The 21,970-nt window shown below is 42.7% G+C and overlaps 2 protein-coding genes across 3 annotated transcripts in view; one reads left to right on the top strand and one right to left on the bottom strand.

Annotated features, from left to right (window-relative positions):
- Positions 1-2,879: 2,879 nt before the first annotated feature.
- cltrn (collectrin, amino acid transport regulator) lies at positions 2,880-6,890 on the top strand. Its single transcript, XM_089000935.1, has 6 exons — positions 2,880-3,259; positions 4,339-4,397; positions 4,530-4,615; positions 5,044-5,160; positions 5,751-5,945; positions 6,405-6,890. Exons 1-6 carry the CDS (start codon positions 3,193-3,195, stop codon positions 6,559-6,561), a joined length of 681 nt encoding a protein of 226 aa, XP_088857061.1. The 5' UTR covers positions 2,880-3,192; the 3' UTR covers positions 6,562-6,890.
- Positions 6,891-8,141: 1,251 nt separating this feature from the next.
- LOC148895036 (cadherin-24-like) overlaps positions 8,142-21,970 on the bottom strand; it is a 37,153-nt gene continuing 23,324 nt past the window's right edge. For both annotated transcript variants that reach the window (XM_089000934.1, XM_089000933.1), the window contains exons 4-14: positions 20,583-20,702; positions 19,430-19,597; positions 15,718-15,899; positions 13,366-13,622; positions 13,154-13,290; positions 12,176-12,297; positions 11,030-11,147; positions 10,467-10,778; positions 10,072-10,258; positions 9,599-9,980; positions 8,142-9,215 (exon numbers count right to left, since the gene is read on the bottom strand). In XM_089000934.1, coding sequence (XP_088857060.1) covers positions 8,532-9,215; positions 9,599-9,980; positions 10,072-10,258; positions 10,467-10,778; positions 11,030-11,147; positions 12,176-12,297; positions 13,154-13,290; positions 13,366-13,622; positions 15,718-15,899; positions 19,430-19,597; positions 20,583-20,702 — 2,669 coding nt within the window. In that variant the 3' untranslated portion in view covers positions 8,142-8,531. The remainder of the gene's footprint in view (positions 9,216-9,598; positions 9,981-10,071; positions 10,259-10,466; positions 10,779-11,029; positions 11,148-12,175; positions 12,298-13,153; positions 13,291-13,365; positions 13,623-15,717; positions 15,900-19,429; positions 19,598-20,582; positions 20,703-21,970) is intronic.

Raw genomic sequence — 21,970 nt, 5'->3', positions numbered from 1 at the left:
GTCATTTTACCATCTACGCGACAATACCACGCCGCGCCTGCAGGAGGCGGCAGAGCACCAAAAATACATTTACATTCATGCGAAAGGGGCGCTACATGCTAACGATGCAAGCTAAAAAAAACGACGAAATACGTCCTCAAATGACGACTAAATGGAAAATTAGCAAAAGGGGGGCAAATTAGGTCGATAGTTATTTGCCCAAAAATAACAATGACATTTAAAAATACATTCTGGCGATAACGTCCCTGCCCCTTTTGATCTTTTGTTTTTGTCAATGCGAAGCTAATAACCTATTCGCAGGATAGTGAAAACGTTAAATATACAGTAGTCGCCTACAATAAAACATGAAATAAAGCCCCCGTCCCATTTGTTTTACATGAAATCACAGTAACTTAAAAGGTGTTTTGTTTCCCCCATAATACTGAGATTGGGGAACTGTTGAAAATTGAAGGCGACACTGTAGTATTTGTTTATATTAGTAGGGATGAGACAAAATTTTTCAATATTTATTCATCCCCATAATACTGAGATTGGGGAACTGTTTTGATTTTCTGCCTGTAATTACAAGGTTAAAAAAATCTGTGACAGTTCTTTACAACAGTTTAAACTATCATAACTTTCTTAATTTTTGGCAGATTATAACGAGTGATAACAGAAAAGATTAAAAATATAAATGAGTAAATATCAACGATCGAATGCAGGCAGATTATCGTCAGAAATCCAAAATGGCTGTCACTGAATACTAGGAAAGAAAATTGCGAGCTCTAGAAATGTATATGCTAGTGCTTCTTTTTGCTTGAAACTTGGCAGTTATGGAGGAGAATATATATTGTACCACTTCTATGAGTTATAGAAATACAACTTACTCGCCTTTATAAACTGTAGTGTTAGCAAAAAGAGTGTAAACGTCAATCAATTTTACCCCCCGTTTCTCGTTGTTGTATTCGGAAATTTCAAGAACCAGCATGGAGGGAAACGTCATACGTCCTCATAAACTGCATAGCTTGGAAAATCTTACAAAAAATGATTACGTACTTCACAAAAAATGCAATGATATGCCACTGCGAATATAGAATGCGCTCGATTCACTGGGCAGAAACAATCACGGTGGAATATAGGTCACTGTTGCGTACCTAATATTCGTATTAAATCTATCTATCTATCTATCTATCTATCTATCTATCTATCTATCTATCTATCTATCTATCTATCTATCTATCTATCTATCTATCTATCTATCTATCTATCTATCTATCTATCTTTATAAACTTGTAAACAAAGATATTAGATATTTAATCAAAGATGGAAGGCTGCCACAAAGCTTTAGTGTAAAACTGTAAATGTAAGTTAGCAAGTTTTGGTTTGGTTCTGCTTTGGAAGAGCAGCGCCATCGTGTGTCCAGGAAAACAAATATACACTACATCATCAACTTATGTTCAGTAAAATTAAAAAAAAAAATATTCTGGAAAAGCACAAGCACTATTCATTTATATGGTTATTGTTTCCGGTCATGAGGGATCGCAAAGTTTAACTGCGTTTCCATCTTGACTTGTAAATAGGACTTTATCGTAGTGTGCTTGCACAACCTCACCGATAAAAAAAACAAAACAGAAGTCATGAAGAAAGAAAAAGGTCAGCGTGTACTGAGACGTTAGCACTTTAGCGGTTGGTGTCATTTGGGGACTCATTTGGACACTTTTACTTGTGCTGCATGATGAACCTCTGTTTCCGAAGCGATCCTACGACAACATCTCTGGGTCGTTTGAATTGCGTTTGTTATAAACATTAAGGACATTTTTTGGGGGTATGCCTTCTTCAACCGGGATACACACAAAATACAGTCATACCTCAGTTTACGAATTAATTGGTTCCCAGAAAGTGTGTCGAAGGTGAAAAGTGTGTCTTCCAAATATTAATTTCCCATAGGAAACCATTAAAAATGACAATAATCCGTTCCCAGGTCCCCATAAAACATCATTTTTCGACTAAATAAGCCTTAAAACTACACAGAATATACCTTATTTTATGTATAATAAATGTGCTATTGTGCTGTAAGTAAAGAAATAAACTGTATTGTACAATAAAGTTGTTTTATTTACCTTTGCGATGGTCATTGATACAATAATAATAATAATAATACATTTAATTTCTAAGCGCCTTTCAAAACTCTCAAGGACACTTTACAGTCACTGGATTTTTTTTTCGTGCGGGTGAGCAGCGGCAGCCATTCGCGCCAGCGTTCACGCTACCCGGAAGTAACACAGCAGCAAAGTTATGGAAGGAAGAGGAAAGCAAAGAAAGAACTAGAAAAGCAAAACACAGGAGCTGTTGGAAAGGCAGCCACTCTCGCGGCGCCATCATGAAGTCAAAAAACAAAAACAAAAAAACTAAATAACAAATAATATGACAGCACAAAAAGACAGTCAGTCATTCCTAGCACTTGCTGTACCCTCTTGGTGACATGATGCAGTTCTAGATGAAAGAGGAGAGGATCAAAGCATCCTTTTCAGCAGTGGATCAGGGACGTCATGGTGGAACGTGCACGTTTACGACTGGCCTGATTGCCCCATTTGCGCTGGTATCACCTCATCAGCATAACTAAGCCTATGTTGCCTAAGAAGTATTTTGTACGAACGATCCAAATTGAACCTCACCCCACCATGGCGGTTTAGTGAAGGATTTTGCTGTTTGATGAACATAGCTTCTTTTACTCCCCTTTCAAACCAAAGCAAATCCATAAAATGGTGCGTGTATGTATCCTACTCGGCATCCGGTGAGGCCATTGTACGACATTATGACAGCCAAAGTCGTTCACCTTTGCTCAAGGATTGTTTACGAGGGTTTAACAACAACGCGTAAGCTTTCAAGCAACTCCAAAGGCACATTTTTCTTCGATGGACCGGACTTCATGTGGTCAAGTCAGAACATTTGACTGGCACTGAGCAGCTCCCACACATTGTTGCGCGCTGAGTAAACAGACTGAAAACGCTGCCGTTTTTTTCAGCGGGGAGTTCGGCTCTCCCACGCCAAGGCCTGAACAAACACTTTTTTTGGTCACCATTTTACAATTTCCCCCTCTCTGGACGGGAGGAGAGTCTCGTGGTCAGGCAGGTTAATTCAGGTGTGTCCTGACCTGGCTTAACCATTAAACTTGACTGCGGGTGACCAAACATTCACTTGGGGGGAGAAAAAATGTTGGGAAAGGTCATTTTTCTGCTTTCTCTGGCGCTTTCGTCGGCTCAGGAACTCTGCATGCCAGGTAGGTAACAAATAAAACAAGTCTTAATCGACGACATCTTAGCTTACAAAGTCTTTTTTTGTCACGGGCCAGATTGCGGTAGTCATGATTTGGAATAAAATGATGATTAACTAGTTTTGAAATCAAATACAGTGAGACCTCAACTTACGAACTTAATTGGTTCCCAGAAAGTGTGCGTAAGGCGAAAAAGGGTGTCTTCCAAACATTAATTTCCCATAGGAAACCATTAAAATGAGAATAATCTGTTCCCAGGTCTCCATAAAACATAATTTTCAACTAAATAAGCCTTAAAACTACACACAATATGCCTTATTTTATGTATAATAAATATGCTATGGTATTATAATTAAAGAAATAAACTGTACAGTATAATAAAGTCATTTTATTGACCTAGCTTTTTGCATAAAGTGTCTCGAGGAGCTCTAGTTTGTACAATTTAGAAGTTGTCATATTGCACTAGCAACGGATGCAGGCAGATACACTAGAAACTTTATGAATAGCTGGTTCCCTCGCTTGTATGTTCTCTTCAAATTGTACAGATGGCTTGTGCGGGTTATTTGTGGAGCATGATATTTTAACCTTGCAGTCAACACTCTGCATTTGATCTATAAAGTTGAAACGAGTCCAAATTTCACTGTTTTCTATCAATTTTTTCACTGTTTCACTTTTGTTTTTTATTGTTTCAAGGTCTGTCGTCTCCCTTTCGTGTGTGTGTGTTTCTGTAACCCCTCCGCCCGCTTACGGATGCGTGCGTGCCCACCCTCCACACACAGGTCCAAGAACCAGCTCGTTCGCAAACGACACTTCACACACTGTGGCGCTGTTTGTTTCTCGAAAACTAGTTTGTATGCCAGGATTATATTCTTGCGAATTTAACGTACGTAAGGCGAAAAGTTCGTTAGCTAAGGCCGAGGTATCACTGTACCAGTAAAAACTGTTCAAAAATGCACCTAAAAGGATTGATTCACCAAAAAAAGTCAACATGATCATTTTGTAATTTTTTTAGCTTATTTCAACAAATTCCAAACCGTTTATATCAGCTCATCTTATGACCTCCCAAATTCTTCTTATCGCGTCAGGCGCTTCGGATGGCTACAAAGTTCGCTTGAGTATCCAAACAGCCCTGGGAGACAATGCGGTGAGTACTATATGCTTCCGCCGTCATGACACATGCTAATGAGAGCTAACGGCTTTTGATGCCATGGCGACCGGGCCCATCTGGCGATTGCTCGAAAGCCGTTGATGTTTCTCTTGTTGTTGCTCGTTGCAGTATGAATGGAACCAAAACGAATTGTTTCTCTTTCGAGCTACGCTGGCTTTCGCCGTGAGGAATCATTTTGATCGCCAGGACTTCCAGTAAGAGAAAAATAAATGTTTGATTTGAAGGTTTACGTCGAGTCAACTAATTCAGGATGTTGCCCACCTGCTGCCCGAAAATGGCCGCTCAATATTTATGAACTGCCATTTAAAGAGAAAATGATTGGGGTGTTCGAACGAATTAAGAGTATCTCCATTTATTTCAATGGAGCAAGACGATTTGAAATGCAGTTTAACAAAAAATGTTAAAATTGCCACTATCATCCCATTTAGAAGTATTTTCTTGATTTGATTCAGCAAAACAATGCTATTAAAGTCGTTCAATTTGCAGCCAAACGTGGGGGGGGAAGACATGGTTGACATTTAACAGTTTGTAAATAGCACAAAAACAACAGCATGTGGACGATGGCTCCATAAAAGCCAATGAGTTGCATTTTAATTTTTTGATGGAACCTCCATCCCCACAGAGTGGCCAACGTCATCATTTGTGACGAGACGCCGCGAGTGTCCTTTTGGTTCGTGGTCACGTGGCCGGACGAGCCCAACCGCTTGGTGGATGGAGGCGAGGTGGAGCAAGCAATCAGGTGACGTCAAATTTGACCTCATTTTTTAAGAGCATCTGCTGTTTATAAAACAAACGGACCGACGGACCGACGGTTCGATGGACCGACAGTCCGATGGACCGACAGTCCGACGGATCGGCAGTCCAACAGACCGACAAACCGACAGACAAAAATCCTAATTATTTGTTCGTACTTTTACGAACCAATTATGAGTCAAATGCGAAATGTGAATGATTATTTTCCAAAATAAAAGGAGATGTTCACGAACGTCTTATACTGAAGAAACCCAAAACAACGATCGCCCATGGATACAGTTGTTAATTTTATGGGGCTGAAATTTGGAGAACGTTGACAATCTGAATGCAATCTCTACATGATTAAATTGTCACAAAAAAATGTCGATTTACTATTTGTACGTTTAAGGCTTAGAAAATTAGAAAGTAGATAATTATGATTTATGGGGACCTGGGAACGGATTATTCTCATTTTAATGGTTTCCTTTGGGAAATTAATTTTGGGATACACACTTTTCACCACACTCACCACCCACACTCCGTCTGGGAACCAATTAAGTTCTGAAGCCAAGGTAACACTGTATTTGTACCTTTCAGGAAGTCCCGGAAGCGCATCAACAGCGCCTTCCTGCTGAACGATCGGACTCTGGAATTTGTGGGCATCGCCCCCACTTTGGCGGCGCCCCTTCTGCCCGCCACGCCGCCGTGGCTCATTGCCTTCGGAGTGGTGATGGGCGCCGTGGGGGCAGGATTCGTCATCCTGGTCATCTCCTCGGCGGTCCAGAAGAAGCGGTGGGAACCTGAACATCCATTTTGAATTATTTGCTTCGTAATATCATATGTAGTAAAATTTCGGTATCTTTTAGTTATATAGCTATCTAAGGGGCTAGCTATCTGGCTAGCTATCTCTTGGCTATATACTAGCTGGCTAGCTAGCTTTCTATCTGTGTATTTTAGTGACATTCAGTGTATTAGCTAACTATCTAGCCAGCTAGCTCACTACATACCTATCTACGTAGGTGGCTAACTATCTAGCGAGTTGTCTGTTGGCTATCTATTAGCTACCTACTAGCTGGCTAGCTAGCTTTCTATTTACTTCCAGGTTGAGTGAACGCTGGCCCGTGTGGCTGCCGCTGCTCACCCACAGTAAAACGTATCCTGTGACTGTAAAGTGACCTTGAGAGTTTTGAAAGGCGCTTACAAATGAAATGTAGTATAATTATTCTAACATACCCGTTTTTGACCCCTCAGAAAGAAGGACAACATGGAGGACGTCGTCATTGAGGACGAGGATAGCGACATGGAGGCGCAGGCGCCCAAACCACTAACAAACGGTAGCGCGCGACAGGATCCTCGCGGCGTTTCCAACGTCGCCTTCTCCGATGACGAGAGAGTCACGCAAATGTAATTTCGGAGTAGAAAATATCCATATTTAGCGTATACAGTGGGACCTTGGCTTACGAACTTAATTGCTTCCCAGAAAGTGTGTTTAAGGCGAAAGGTGTGTATTCCAAATATAATTTCCCATAGGAAACCATTAAAATTAGAATAATCCGCTCCCAGGTCCCCATAAAACCTAATTTTCTACTAAATAAGCCTTAAAACTACACACAATATACCTTATTTTATGTATAATAAATGTGCTATGGTATTATAATTAAAGAAATAAACTGTACTGTATAATAAAATTGTTTTATTGACCTTTGTGATGGTCGTTGATGCCTTGATGGACTGGAGTGGCCGCTTTCTTCAGCATGAAACACTTGATGAGGAACGTAGCCTTCTTCTTTCATCTTGACGAATGATCCCTTGTAGGTGCTTTCTCTGCGATCATTTTACCTAGTTCCTCATCAATTGTGTTCTGTTTAGCTGGGTTGATAGCTTTTTGCATCAAGTGTACAGATGGCTTGTGCGGGTTGTTTGTGGAGCCTGATTGATAGGATATTTTAACCTTGCAGTCTACACTCTGCCTTTGAACTATCAAAGTTGAAACTCTCACTGTCGTCTGCCTGTCTCTTTAATGTTTAACCCCCCCCCCCCCTACTGCTGTGTTCCTTACCAATCACGGCTTTAACCGAAGACTGGGGGCGGGGAATAGAGGACAAAAACAGTCGGCTGCCATTTTGTTGTTAGAAGAACGGGCTCGTTTGCGAACGACACATCAGTCATTGAGGCAGCGCCGTGTATGAAAAAAGTTCGGATGCCAAGATAAAATTTTCACAAATGTAACATTCGTAAACCGAAAAGTTTGTAAGCCAGGTCCCCATAAAACATAATTTTCAACTAAATAAGCCTTAAAGCTACACACAATATACCTTATTTTATGTATAATAAATGTGCTAGGGTATTGTAATTAAAGAAATATACTGTGCTATATAATAAAGTCGTGAGTAAGCGTGAATAAACTTCATTATAAAACGTAAAATACTTTACATTTTTTTACTGTTATTTATGACAATTTGAAATGTCTCCAAATTGAAGCAAGGATCATAGAAGTTGACAGAAATGATTTGCTTTCACGGGCCACTTAAAAAGACATGGTGGACCAGATCCGGCCCACGGGTCTTGACTTTGACACCAGTGCATTCAAGCTACACAGACGACTGGTTTTAGATTGTGACTTATTCATGAGTCAAAATCCGCCACAGCAGTCATTTTTTAAAATCTAGACAAGCTTCTAACGTGACAACCAATCAGATCTGCTCGATTCATATTCAAGATCACATCTTGCTTGACAACGCCCATTCTCCAACATTGCAGATTTTTATGGCTGTGGTGAAAAATTAATATTTCAATAAATGTGCTTCAGTGAGAGATGTTCTGTGCGTTTGTGATCATTGCGGGTGTGAAATGATGACAGCAGTGAGACGTGATCGTGATTGTGATTTTTCCTGGAAAAATCAAGAATTCATCCATCCATCTTCTTCAGGGGTCGGTTCACAGGTGAAATCCAGACGTCCCGGATGCTCCTCAGCGTCGTCCAGATGGTCCAAAGTTATTCCAAATTTCAACCGGGTCTGTCGGACGGTTTATTAGCGAAATGATTCGTCAAATCCCATGACCACGTACCCGAGAAAAGTTCAATTCAACAACACGTGGATTTGAAGCAATTGCTGGATTCCCCCGAAATTAGCGGACCGCTAGGTTCTTTGTTTGCCTCCTCAGCTAACACTTCCAGTTCCATCGCGTTAAGATTCATTTTTCTGCAATAACCTGTGTTCAAAACCATGAAACGGTTGGTTCTGTGAATGAACACGGAATTTAGTGTCTGCTATCTGGGCTCTTCGTTAATCAAGGCTGTAGTCTCTCCAGGGTATCCTGGTTCCTCCCCGGGGCCTCCTCCCGGTGGGATTAAACTGAAAATGCAAATCCTTCCCCTCAAAAGTCCCACTTTAGTACAGTCTTCTCTTGGGCCTCGGCAGTCTGGGAAGGCGCAGCTTGGACCTGGTTGATCTGGGCGGGATCCACACCCGATTCTTGCTCCTTGCTACTTTTCCTCTCCCTGATAAGTGCCACCAACCGCTGGAATTTGACATTGAGCTCCTCCATGCCTCCTGTTGACGGTTCCGGATCCTTTCCGTTCTGGCCTCGGTCGTCGTCCTTCCCGTCGTCCTCACTCCCAAGGGAGCTCAGCGACTCGGCCCGCGAGTCGCGGCCTTCAAATTCGTAAGTCTGCAGTGAGTCGTACGGCGGTTGCGATGGGTCGGACGTCACCCGGTTGAGACGGAAGTTGAGCAGGTCCTCCATTCGTAAGGGTTGACGGTCGTCAGGTACTGTCGTGGGTAGAGTCGTCGCCACCGTGGTTCCGTTCAGCGAGCCCACGATGCTATACGTGTCCGTCATGGGGAAAACGGGAAGCTTTGCGTTGGGGTAACTCCGCTCGGAAATGGACGGTAGCGACCAGTCGGTGTCCTCGACGGTACAGTTGGTGGCGCCGGTGCTGATCAGAGTCTGGTTGGCCGACGAGCTGCTGAGACTATGGCAGGAAGAACCGGTCGGGTCGGAGCAGCTCAAACTGGCCGGGCCGCTGATTGGCACTGACTGAACCTCTGCTGGGGTGATCTGCAGAAGAATCCAAACAGACACAAGGTCCATCCTTCACGTATGCCTCAATTACGTTTGTAAATTTATTGGTAGGTTGGGCGAAAAGAATCTGAGGAAGGGAAAGCAGTCTACGTAGGTTGCTCAGTGGGGAGCCAGGCAGGGATTAAGGATGTTGGAGGACTTTTGCCAGACCGATACCAGGATGAGTACTCACTCATTGAGTAATCACCAAGACCTCAAGAACTTAAAGTCAGGTGTTGTAAGTAAGGTATCTGTACTTGCCCATTTTGCGAGTCGTTGGTGAACAAGTAATCCAGTGAGAACAACAGATCAGGAGGGCGGTCATTTCAAATAAAATCAAACTTCTTCACTGGTTTTCAAAATGAGATCCTACCAGTTACCTTGGCCTGATCCTGCTTCTGTGTGCCATCATTCGTCTTTGTTTCATCTGCACTCCTGCCCATCAGCCGACTCAGTGTTTGCGCTGCTAACACGCTGGCTCGTCCCGCCTCGGGAGGCCCTTGCTGGACCGGCTGGTTGCGGACGATCGGAGCGGCGGCAGTGTTGCGGTGGCCCGGTGGAGGAAGTTGGACGCCTGCCGGTAGTGTCCCCGATTGATAGTAGTAGTCCCGCAGAGAAGGTAGCGTGTGTACCCCGTAGCACAACCGTCCGTACAGGGGTGCCGAGCCGGGTCGCTGCTCGGGCTCCAGGCACGGGTGGGGGTTCCGGGTCACGCTGTACGTCCTGGTCCGCGGCTGTGGAGCGCTTTGTTGTGTGTACCATCTGGAGATGCAATGAGTACCCAAGTACTGTACCACGTTGAGTTTTCACACCCAAACAGTCACAGCGACCTGTCGCTTGACATCCAACTCACATGTTCCTGTGCACGTTTTGGATCCTGTGCATATTCTGCAGCGTCGCCATGTCGAAGGCGGCCGTGTCTGCCTCGCCTCCGCCCTCGTCGTCGTAGGAGATGATGTTCTCACGGATGTCGTCGTCCTCTAAGGAAGACTGGGCGTCTCGTTTCTGACGTCTTAGCGACAGGGAGAGCGCGCAGACCACTATGGGGTCACAAACAAAGACAAGCCACCAGGACACAAAAGTCCAGTTATAAAGTAATTATCAACTGGGGGACAGAAGCAGGCTGCTTACTGCCATTTTTTGGTCCACTGGAACCTTTAAAGCAGTGGTTCTTAATCTTGTTGGAGGCACCGAACCCCACCCAACCAAGTTAGCAACCCCGGTTCAATCGTCAAACCGATGACCTACCCAGCAGAGTGGTGACGCAGGCCAGCGCCGCCATCAGGATGACCAAGGTGAAGACAACCGAGGGCGAAGCGGAAGGCGCCGGCCGACACACGGCGCGCCTCTCCCACCGCCGACCTCGCGTCCGGGGGCTGCGTTCCTCCGTGCGCATGCCTCCCCGCAGGCACGGGCAAACGGTCACGGTCACCGTGGCCGTGTTAGCCAAGCCCGAGGCGCCGTCTCGCAGCACCACCGGCACGTAGAGGCTGACTAAGGACGACGAGTATCCGGGTGACGGATCCAAGGGCGACTGGAGCACCAGGCTGGCCGTCACGCCTGAGGACGATTGTGAGTCAGCGCATGACTTCAACATCCCTTTTGACATCCTTTTCTTTCTTTTACCCTTCATTTCGTTACCGTTCTTTTACTAGCCCTTGACATACATGACACACTCAACTGTTGTTTTTTTGGACATCCTCTACTGTCCTTGAACATCTTGATAACCTTGTCCTTTACTGTCCTTTCCGCTTTCTCAACAGCACTTGATTTAGTTCTGTATTGTACTCTACCACCCAGTCAAGTCGTACCGCCGCTGTCCCTGATGGAGAGGTTGAGGGCGGTACTGGACTCTGGCGCGATGCTGAAGTGGACCGGCGCGTCCTGCCCACCCTGGTCTCGGTCCACTGCACGTAGGACTTGAACAACCTGCGGGACATGGACGTCATGCAAGAGGCGTCTGGGTAAGCTCTCAGTCGTACAGGAGTGGTCCATCGAGGAAAAGGTTTCTTCCTCCGTCATTTGTACTTCTTTGAAGGTGTCGGACGTTTCACTCCTCATCCGAAAAGTTTCGTCAGTGAACTAAACTTGTGCTGGTAGCTCTGGCCATATATACTGCCCTATATATATCCATAATGGACTGTGGCGGCGGCGCCAGTACCTTTGTTTTGATAGGTCCCTGCTCTCAGGTTGCGATGGACTACTCCGTGAAGCTAATCTGATTACTTCTTAGAAACAAAAGAAGTAATCAGATTAAGACAAAAAGAAGTAATCAGATTAGTTTCAGGGAGTAGTCCACTTTAAGAATACTCTTAGAACAAAATAAGTAATATGAGCTTCAGGGACTAGTAATAATGATAATAATAATATAATAATAATACATTTCATTTGTCACTTTACAGTCACTGGATCAGTTTTTCTGTGTGTGAGCAGCGGCAGCCACATGCGCCAGCGTTCACTCAACCGGGAATAAATCAAATAGATTGATAGCTAGCTAGCTAGCTATTCGATAGCTAATAGATAGCCAACAGACGGCCATCTAAGCAGCTAGATAGCAAATAGCTAGCTAGCAGATAGCCAGCCAGCTACTGACTATTTCATGAATAGAATGGCCTCACTGGAACGCAGTCTGAGTTAAGCTATTGTTGAAAAACGTTGCCGCAATTATTCTCATGTATATCAGTGTCTGAAATAACGCCTGCCCGGACGCCCGTACAACTGTTCCCCCACAACCTTAGAGCAGGGACCTATCAATGTGGAGGTCTGGCACCACCACCTCTGTCCATTTGGGATATATATAGGAGCAGAGCTACCAGCACAATTTTAGTTCGCTGATGAAGCTTCTCGGATGAGAAGTGAAATGTCCGACACCTTCAAAGAAGTACAGATGACAATTGAATAAACCTTTTCATCGTTTAGATAGAAGCCATAGAATTCAGGTAGAAAATGCGACAGACCTGACCCGGGGCGGTAGAGTCGCAAACCGATGTGGTGTATTGTCTGTCCAATTCCGGCGCGTTGTCATTCTGGTCCAGTGTTTCTATGGCAACCAGCACCCTTGACACAAGATTGGGGTTGTCTAAACACAAATGGAAAAAGCTCTAAATAATAATAATAATAATAATACATTTCATTTCTAAGCGCCTTTCAAAACTCTCAAGGTCACTTTACAGTCACAGGAGCCGTTTTTCTGTGGGTGAGCAGCGCCTGCCACACGCGTGAGCGTTCACTCAACCTGGAAGTAAATGGATAGTAAGCTAGCTAGCCAGCCAGTAGATAGCTAATAGATAGCCAACAGATATCTACCTAGATAGCCAGCCACCTAGATAGCGCTATAGCTAGCTAGCTAGATAGTTAGTTAGCTAATACATTGAACGTCATTACTAAACACACAGATAGAAAGCTAGCTAGCCCGCTAGTAGATAGCTAAAAGATAGCTAACTAGATAGCTAGCCACTTAGATAGCCAGCCACCCAGATAGTTATATAACTAATAGATAGTTAAACAGATAGAAAGCCAGACAGCCAGCTAGTAGATCGCTAATAGATAGCCAACAGCTAGCCAGATTGTTAGCCGCCTCGATAGCCATATAGCCAATAGAAAGCTAAATAGAGCGAAAGCTAGCCAGCAGGCCAGTAGATAGCTAATATATATAGCCAACAGATAGCTAGCCAGCTCAATAGCTATACAGCTAATAGCTAGCTAGCTAGTTAGCTAATACACTTAATGTCACGAAAGTCAAAGAAAAGTCAAGGCGATGGACGGCCCCATGTTAGCACGTTAGCAGCCCGCGCTAGTTGCCAATGTTCATCAAGTCTTCCCCCAAAGTTCCATTAGTTCCGCCACGCACTTTGCAGATGGTACTTTGGTTGATATACGAGCAGCGGGGCCCCGCCGGTTTCCGACGGGGGACCCCGCGAGCTCTGGAAACGCACCCCTCTGCGTGGCCATGACAGTGATGTTGTGCCACTGTTCCCGTTCTCGGTCCAACTCCATCACCGTGCTGATGAATCCCGTGTCGGACGCGATGCGGAAGAGAGCCTCGGGGTCCGACTGAGGATCGATGGAGTATCTGCGGAACAACTGCAGAGTGAGCGAGCGAGCGAGTTACGGGGCCATCGGCTGTGAGTGATGGGGTAATCAACACCTGATGTTAGCGCTTTGTCCCGTGTCGGGATCCACGGCGTGCACCCGGCCCACCGAGCAGACGGGCGGGCAGTTCTCCGACACGTCCAGATGGTAGCGGGTCTGGGAGAAGCGAGGCGGCTCGTCTGCGTTTAGGACCATGACCCGCACCATGGCCTGGTCCTTGAAGGGACCGTCCTTCAGGTAGCGAGTGTCCACCAGGGGGTTGGCTACCTCCACGGTGAACGAGTACGAATTGCGACTTTCGTAGTCCAGAAGCTGGTTCATTGAAAAAGGAAACAATCGGGATGGGTTTTTGTTTGGTCGGGCTTCCGGTTTTTTATTGACCTCAAAACGTCGTTTCGACCTCACAATGTGCTCAGTAAATTATTTGCACAAACACTGACTGTGGCTTATTGATGCGATTCAAAAAATTTTGTTGCACATTCAGTGATACCTCATTGGTTCCCAGAAAGTGTGTGTGTGTAAGGCGAAAAGTGTCTTCCAAACATTAATTTCCCATAGGAAACCATTAAAATGAGAATAATCCATTCCCGGGTCCCCATAAAACATCATTTTCAACTAAATAAGCCTTAAAACTACACACAATGTACCCCATTTTATGTAGAATAAATGTGCTATGGGATTATAATTAAAGAAATAATCTGTACTCTATAATAAAGTTGTTTTATTGACCTTATTAACACTAATCAAAACGAATGTTACCCTCTTTTGATTTTAAAAAATCTAATACAGTGATTCCCAGACAGAGCGTGTAAGGTGAAAAGTGTGTAGGCCAAAAATTAATTTCCCATAGGAAACCAATAAAAATGAGAATAATTCGTTCCAAGGTCCCCATAAAACATAATTTGCAACTAAATAAGCCTTAAACTACACAAAATATACCCTATTTTAAGTACAGTGATACCTCGCCAGCTAGATAGCTAAACGATAGGTAGTTAGATAGCTAGCAAGCCAGCTAGACAGCAAATAGATAGCTAATAGATAGCAAATTAATAGTAGTAAGTAATAGTAACAGTAATAGATACAGTAATAATAATAATACATTTCAGTTAGAAACACCTTTCAAAACTCTCAAGGTCACTTTAGAGTCACAGGATACAGTCGCTAATAGATAGCTAGATAACTAAACGATAGCTAGCTAGATAGCTTTTGACCCCTGAAATGTGACTTTCATTTGAACTTTAAAAAAGTAAATTTAGACTTTAATGGGTTGACTCTAATGGGGTGGATTAATTCTTATCCGGGTCTGATTTGCATACTTAATTTAACGTTGGCTGTCTGGTCATAATCTGCAAATGTCATCCCCCCCAGATCACAAAGACACAATTACCTGCTCATTTTAAAACATTTTTTTCCCTTGTGGTGATCACATACACTAACCGTTTTCATAGCGAAACATCGAACAAGATGTCGGGAAATGCGAATTTGTCGAATGATCTCTCCATACTAACGATGCTTTTTGTCAATTAAGGAATAAATGCACATTTGCGGGATGAGCATCTGTAAAATTCGCTTCACTAACGATCCCAATAAGGCATTTACAGCCTGGTCGCACACATGCCGTGGTACGATGCAACTGAGCGCAAATCAGAAATGGCCAACCGACGGCCTCTTAGCCAAAAAACACACGCTGAGTAATATCATCATCATCATCATAATAATAATACAGTGACATATAACTGGCCACTCTAAAACTTCCATCAAGCCATCAACGACCATCACAAAGGTCAATAAAACCACTTTATTATACAGTACAGTTTATTTATTTAATTATAATACCATAACACATGTATTATACATAAAATAAGGTATATTTGGTGTAGTTTTAAGGCTTAGAAAATTATGTTTTATGGGGACCTGGGAACGGATTATTCTCATTATAATGGTTTCCTATGGGAAAATAATTACTGGGATACACACTTTTCACACACACTTTTCGCCTACACACTGTCTGGGAGGAAATTAACTTTGTAAGCCAAGGTATCACTGTACATTTGATTTCTAAGCGTCTTTCAAAACTCTCACGGTCACAGGATAAATTTTTCTGTGGGTGAGCAGTTGCAACCACACGCGCCAGCGTTCACTCAACCCGGAAGTAACTCAAATAGGTAGCAAACTAGCTTATCCAGTCAATGGATAGCTAATAAATAGTACAAACAGGACTTATGAGGATGTGCTAAAAAAGATATTTTTGGCTAGCTTTTAGCTATCTAGCTGGCTGGCTGTTAGCTGGCCAGCCGTTGGCCCTCCGGCCATCCATCAGCCAGCTGGCTAGCTATTAGCTGGCTAGCTGGCTGGCTCTTAGCCTCTTAATGAACTGTTTTGCGGCTGCCATGTTGGAAGCGCTCACTTTGTTCAGCACAATGATGGCTTCTCGTTCCCTGGCGCTGATGTTGAAGGTCTGCGCCTCCTCGGCGTCCATGATGGTGAACTCCAGCAGCGCGTTGTCACCCACGTCGGCGTCCGTGGCGGTGAGACGGCCCACCTCCACTCCCGGCGCCGCCAGCTCAGACACGGAGAATGACCATGCACCTGTGGGGCGACAGTCCAATAGCTTAATGCTAATAATAATGGGAAATATCATAGACGGGCTAAAGGAACTAGCATCAATAATGGGGTCATTATTGGTAATTCGTTCGTATTTCATGAACTTGATATACGGTATACTGGCTATCTACTAGCTATCTATCTATTTGAGTTACTTTCGGGTTGAGTGAACGCTGGCGCATGTGGCTGCCGCTGCTCACCCACAGAAAAACTAATCCTGTGGCGCTTAGAAATCAAAAGTATTATTATTATTATAAATCCTTCAACAACGTACATTTCGTCTTCTGTTGTGAAAGGTTTCATTTCTTCACTTCTTTTTATTTATCTAGCCATTCCACTATCTATCTATCTATCTCGCTGGCTATCTGGCCGTCTATCGAGCTATCAGGCTATCTGGCTGGCTACCTAGCTAGCACTTTATTTGCTTTCTATTTGCTATCTATTGGCTATCTAGGTAGCTCGCTAGCAATCTGGCTAGCTATCTATTCGCTATCTAGCTGGCTACCCATTCACTATCTAGCTGGCTAGCTGTTAGCTATCTAGGTCGCTAGATATTAGCTATGTATTAGCTATCTAGCAGCTATATAGCTGGCTATTTATCAGCTATCTAGCTAGCTATCTATTGGCTATCTACGTATTAGCTAGATTTCTATTTATTTGAGTTACTTCTGGGGTAAGTGAACGCTGGCGCGTGTGGCTGCCGCTGCTCACCGACTTTAAAACTTATCGTGTGACTGTAAAGTAACCTTGAGGGTTTTGAAAGGCGCTTACAAATGAAAAGTATTGTTATGTTATTCAGCATCGCATCTTTGTATGGTATGTATTATAATGCCCTCTGGTGGCCAATGTGAGCATAGCAACTAGGATCAGCACAATGCCCAATGAACGAAAATACGTAACCGGTATCCAGATGCAATCCATTTTTAATTCTTGACAGTTTATGATTTGATCTTATTACTGCATCTTTTTGGATACAACATTGTAGGATGCTAACACTGAGGTAAAACAAAATATCATTATTTTGGGTGTTTTTCGGAGGGCTGGAACGGATTAACCGGCATCTCCATTCATTTCAATACAAAAATAGGAGCTGTGATTGTTTTGAATTAAAAAAATTCAAAATTGTATTTGTAAGTCAAGGCACGCCTGTACCGGCCTCGGGCGAGTTCAGCCAGAGGTTCGCTTGCCAAATCACGCCGATTTAATTGGAGTGTGTGTCCTTGGTGACGGTTAATGACTCAAATAGGCCGCGCTCTATTCTAATGCTTGTTCGAAAAGAAAAACAACACACATCAAAAAAATAAATAAACAAAAGAAAAACACCCCCGATTCGCATTCCACCAATATCACAAACGGAAACGTTTGCTGTATTTATCTCTCCAAGAGAAATGAATGAGCCTCGGACTTGGCTTTGTGACGAGTAAAGGACGAGGCGACGGTGTCGTTTTATCGCAGTTGGATTAAAAGTGAATAAATATATTTATTAACGCACTGGCGGCACGTTAATATTAAAGGACAACCGACACCATTTTTTTGTTTCCGAACTGACATCAGAAAAACATTTGATAGCATCTAAAGTAGCCAAAACACGCAGACATTAGATATTTTTTGTCAAATGCAAAATGCCAATAAAAATGACTTCAAGGGTCCCTAAACTGCCACAAAAGCACGGAATGGGGCAGATTCAGAAAGTCCCGCCCCCTTGTTAGTGACATCACGCCAGGATACTCCTTCACAAACTGCCTTGCTCCAGAATCAAAACAATGGCTTCAGAGAGTTAAAATTGGGAGAAGATGCTTTCTTGTAACTCATCCAGTTATGAATATGATTCAAATAGTTCTGGAGAGGAAAGCATAAATGTTTGCCATCGATGAAAGAAGTCCTTCCGTATCAATTCCAGCCGTCTGGACTCCAATGTAGCGCCCAGAAAACGCACAAAATGGCGCACAAGCGTTGTTGGAAATGGGCTGATTTGTCCTCAACTTACAGCTTCTTTATGTGTGTTACCGCAATCGGATGCGACACACAACGATTCACCATGGCGTTATTGATGTGTTTTCCTTCTAATTTTGCCATTAACACCGTGTTTACAGATGAAAAAAGTACCCAAAATGCATTGTGTGTCGCTTTGTCGGTCAGGGGCGTTCATTAACTCGAAAACAAGACTTCCGGAATATTCAGCGCGAGTTTTAAAATGTAAAATATCGCTATATGCGGTGGAATCTTTGTAAAATGCGCTCAGTCGAAGTGACTTTACAAATTATGGACGCAACTTGTCCGCAGGTGTCGCTTGTCCTTTAATTATTTCTCAAAGAGAAATGAATGAGGCCTCGGACTTTGCTTTGTGACGAGTAAAGGACGAGACGACGGTGTTGTTTTCATCGCAGTTGGATTAAAAGTGAATAAATAAGGCAGTGGCGGCACGTTAATATTTAATGGCTTCTATAAAGCAACGTACGGCAGGCCAATATATCACACGGACGAGCTGGCAGCGGCTTTAAATGCGATGACGAACGGTCGCCGCGACGCCACAGCGAGAGATGATCTACGGCGAGGAGAAACGCGCCATACGTCTCGCCAGCCCCGAGTGGCTCGCCGCCGATTTAGCTGCCTATTGAAGCGCCCGACGTTGAACTTTAACGCAAATTATTAATAGCACGGTTCAAGGAAGGAGATGGACATGCTAGTTCACTCCCGCGTGAACAGCCGCGGCCTCCAAAGGCAAAATAATAATAATAATAATAATACATTTCATTTCTAAGCGCCTTTCAAAACTCTCAAGGTCACTTTTCAGTTACAGGATAAGATTTTCTGTGGGTGAGCAGCGACAACCACACGCGCCAGTGTTCACTCAACCCGAAAGTAACTCAAATAGATAGAAAGCTAGCTAATAGAAAGCTAATAGCTACCTATAGCTAATAGATAGCCAGCTAGATAGCAAAAAAGACAGCAAATAGATAGATAGCCAGGTAGCTAGCTAGATAGCTAGCTAATAGATAGCTAATATATAGCTAATAGCTAGCTATAGCTAATAGACAACCAGCTAGATAGCAAAAAGGTAGCAAATACATCGATAGCCAAGTACCTAGCTAGATAGCGAGCTAAATAATAATAATAATAATAATAATAATAATAATAATAATACATCCGAGTTGAGTGAACACTGGCACCTGTGGCTGCCACTGCTCACCCAGAGAAAAATGTATCCTGTGACTGTAAAGTGACCTTGAGACTTTAGAAAGGCGCTTCGAAATTAAGTGGATTATTATTATTATTATTATTATTATTATCTGACTATCCAGCTGTCTATATAACTAGCTAGCAAGGTGGCTGGCTCGCTAGCTATTTTCTATCTGGCTAGCTACCTAGCTAGCTATTTGCTATCTAGCTGGCTATTTACTATCTAGCTGGCTACCTAGCTATCTATCTATTTGCTATCTGTCTCGCTGGCTATATATTAGACAAGCTAAAAGAAATTAGCATTGTTGTGGAAAAAGCGAGCTAGTGCTACTTACTGCGTCGGAAGTGAGGCGGGTTGTCGTTGACGTCGCTCAGCCGAACGGTGACCGTGGTGGTCCCCGACAGGCCCCCCAGGTGGCCGCCCATGTCTCTGGCCTGGAGGATGGCCACGTACTCCTCTTGGCTCTCGCGGTCCATGTTGGGGACGGCCGTCCGCAGGACGCCTGAACGCAGGAGGGACGGGTGGAGGACGGATTGGAATCAGCGCCAACGCGTCGCTCTAGAAGATCGACGGCAAACTCAAATGCTCAAATGCCACAATGACAATCAATGGAAGGGAAAAACCCAAAAGAAAAGAAAATGTATTTCAAGAAAAAAAAAATATTTGTGTATTTATTTATTTATTATTATTTGCTTATCTTTTTATGCATTCATATATTTATGTAATTAGTAGCCACATATACAGAGTAGCCACAAATATTTGCGTTGTTTAAAAACAAATCATGTTTTGGCGTATTTATGTATTTTGTAGCAAAATATACAGAGTAGCCACAAATACCTTTTGTTGTTTAAAAAAATATTATGTATTTATGCATTTATTATTATGTATTTATTTGCTTATTTGTGTATTTAGGAGACACAAATACAAAGTAGCCACAAATACTTTTTTGTAAACAAAATATTATGTATTTATGTATTTATTATTTATTTACTGATGCATTTATATATTTATGTATTTAGTAGCCACAAATATTTTTGTTGTTTAAAAAAAAACTTTATTTATGTAATTATTTATGTGTTTATTTATGTACTTATCTATGTATGTATTTGTTAGTTTATTTATTTATTTGTTTGTTTATTCATTCATTCATTTATTTGTGTATTTATGTATCTATTTATGCATATATGTATTTCTTTATTTATTTGTATTTATTTTATTTATTTTTATTCATTTGCCTGTCCGTTTATTTATTTATTTAAAGATTCCCCCCCCCATAAAAACACAATTTGGATGTATTAAAAAAATCAACCAATGCATACAAATGATGATATTCTCATAATTTTCGTGTTATTCTTCTGGTCTTTACAAAGCATTATTTTTCCATGTGAAAGAAGAAACAAAAACATCATGACAATGTAGTCAAAAATGGCGCAATAACAACAACAAAAATCCACACATGGCGAAACGTGGTCAAAATGGCTCCTGACCTGTCTGCGGGTCCACCGAAAAGTAGTCGTGTCCTTCAGTGATGGCGTAGACCAGCTGTGCGCTGTTTCCATACGTGGGGTCGTCGGCATCCCTGGCCGTCACTTGAATGATGGACGTGCCTGCGGGTACGTTAAAGGACAACCGACACCATTTATTTTGTTTCCTAACTGACTTCAGAAAAACGTTTTAGAGCATCTCAAATAGCCAAAACACGCAGGCTGATATTTTTAGTCAAATGCAAAACAACAATAAAAATGACTTCAAGTGTCCCAAAACTGCCACAAAATGAGCTCGGAACTGGGCAATTTCAGAAAGTCTTGCTCCAGAATCAAAACAATGGCTTCAGAGAGTTCAGATTCGGAGAAGATGCTTTCTTGTTACTCATCCACTTATGAATAGGATTCAAATATACATTTTCTCCTTGCGTTCATAGAAATAGTATCGTAATAAGCAGTACTATCGATATAACCGATATCGATATAACCAGACTTTACTGTAGTTCTGAAGAGGAAAGCATAAATGTTTGCAATCGATTCAAGAAGTCCTTCCGTATCAATTCGAGCCGTCAAGGACAGCATGTAGTGTCCCAGTAAATGCACAAGATGGCGCCCAAGCTCCCTTGGAAATGGGCTGATTTGTCTGCTGGGAATTTGTGTTAACTAGTATCAAATAGTAGTCTTGGTGCAACACACAACGATTCACCATGGCGTTATTTATGTGTGTTCCTTCTAATTTCGCCATCAATACGTCAATAAGTTTTCAGACCAAACAAAGTATCCAAAATGCATATAAAACCTAGCTATATGCCGTGGAATCTTTGTCAAATGCGCTCAGTAGAATGATCTTACAAATTATAGACGCAACTTGTCGGGAGGTGTCGGTTGTCCTTTGAATAAACACATTGCCCAAAGGATTAAAACAGGATCAACTCGGATGTCCGTCCATATGTTGACAATAAAAATCAATAATAAAAGAAAAAACATCGGAGCGCGACAAGCATCTGCCGGTTGATTGTTTGCTGTTATAAAATGTTTTTTTGCGCAGTGGAGAAGTGGATTATGCAAAGGCAGGCGTCAATGCTAATCTTCTCGCCGGATGATTGGATGGCTTGTTTGAAATGTTTGTGTAGCGATTACGGCCCCCCTATAGACTGACTTTGGTCATTCGTGTGTTTGTGTTTGTGTGTGAATGAAAGGTACAGAAGAAAATGGCAGTCAGCGCAAAAGGTTTGATAAATGTCTCAATGCAAATGAATTATTCATACATTTGCAGCTCAGGTATGCAAATTTCAAAAAGCAAACCCATATTTAACCTTATATAAATATTTTGATTTGGAAAATAATACAAAAACTAGACATTGTGCAATGATGAACACGCATTGGGATAT

The sequence above is a fragment of the Hippocampus bargibanti genome, linkage group LG07 (genome assembly GCF_051943395.1).
Source record: "Hippocampus bargibanti isolate YZ-2025 linkage group LG07, ASM5194339v1, whole genome shotgun sequence".
NCBI classification, from domain to species: domain Eukaryota; kingdom Metazoa; phylum Chordata; class Actinopteri; order Syngnathiformes; family Syngnathidae; genus Hippocampus; species Hippocampus bargibanti.
Note: the sequence above shows the minus strand (reverse complement) of the source record. Positions and strands in the feature narration are given on the sequence as shown.

Bases quoted from the DNA above. Each gene is read 5' to 3' on its own strand.
- cltrn (XM_089000935.1), top strand. From the start codon at position 3,193: ATGTTGGGAAAGGTCATTTTTCTGCTTTCTCTGGCGCTTTCGTCGGCT. The intron at 4,398-4,529 runs GTGAGTACTATA...TGCTCGTTGCAG, and splicing joins CAGCCCTGGGAGACAATGCG to TATGAATGGAACCAAAACGA. The intron at 5,161-5,750 runs GTGACGTCAAAT...TGTACCTTTCAG, and splicing joins GAGGTGGAGCAAGCAATCAG to GAAGTCCCGGAAGCGCATCA.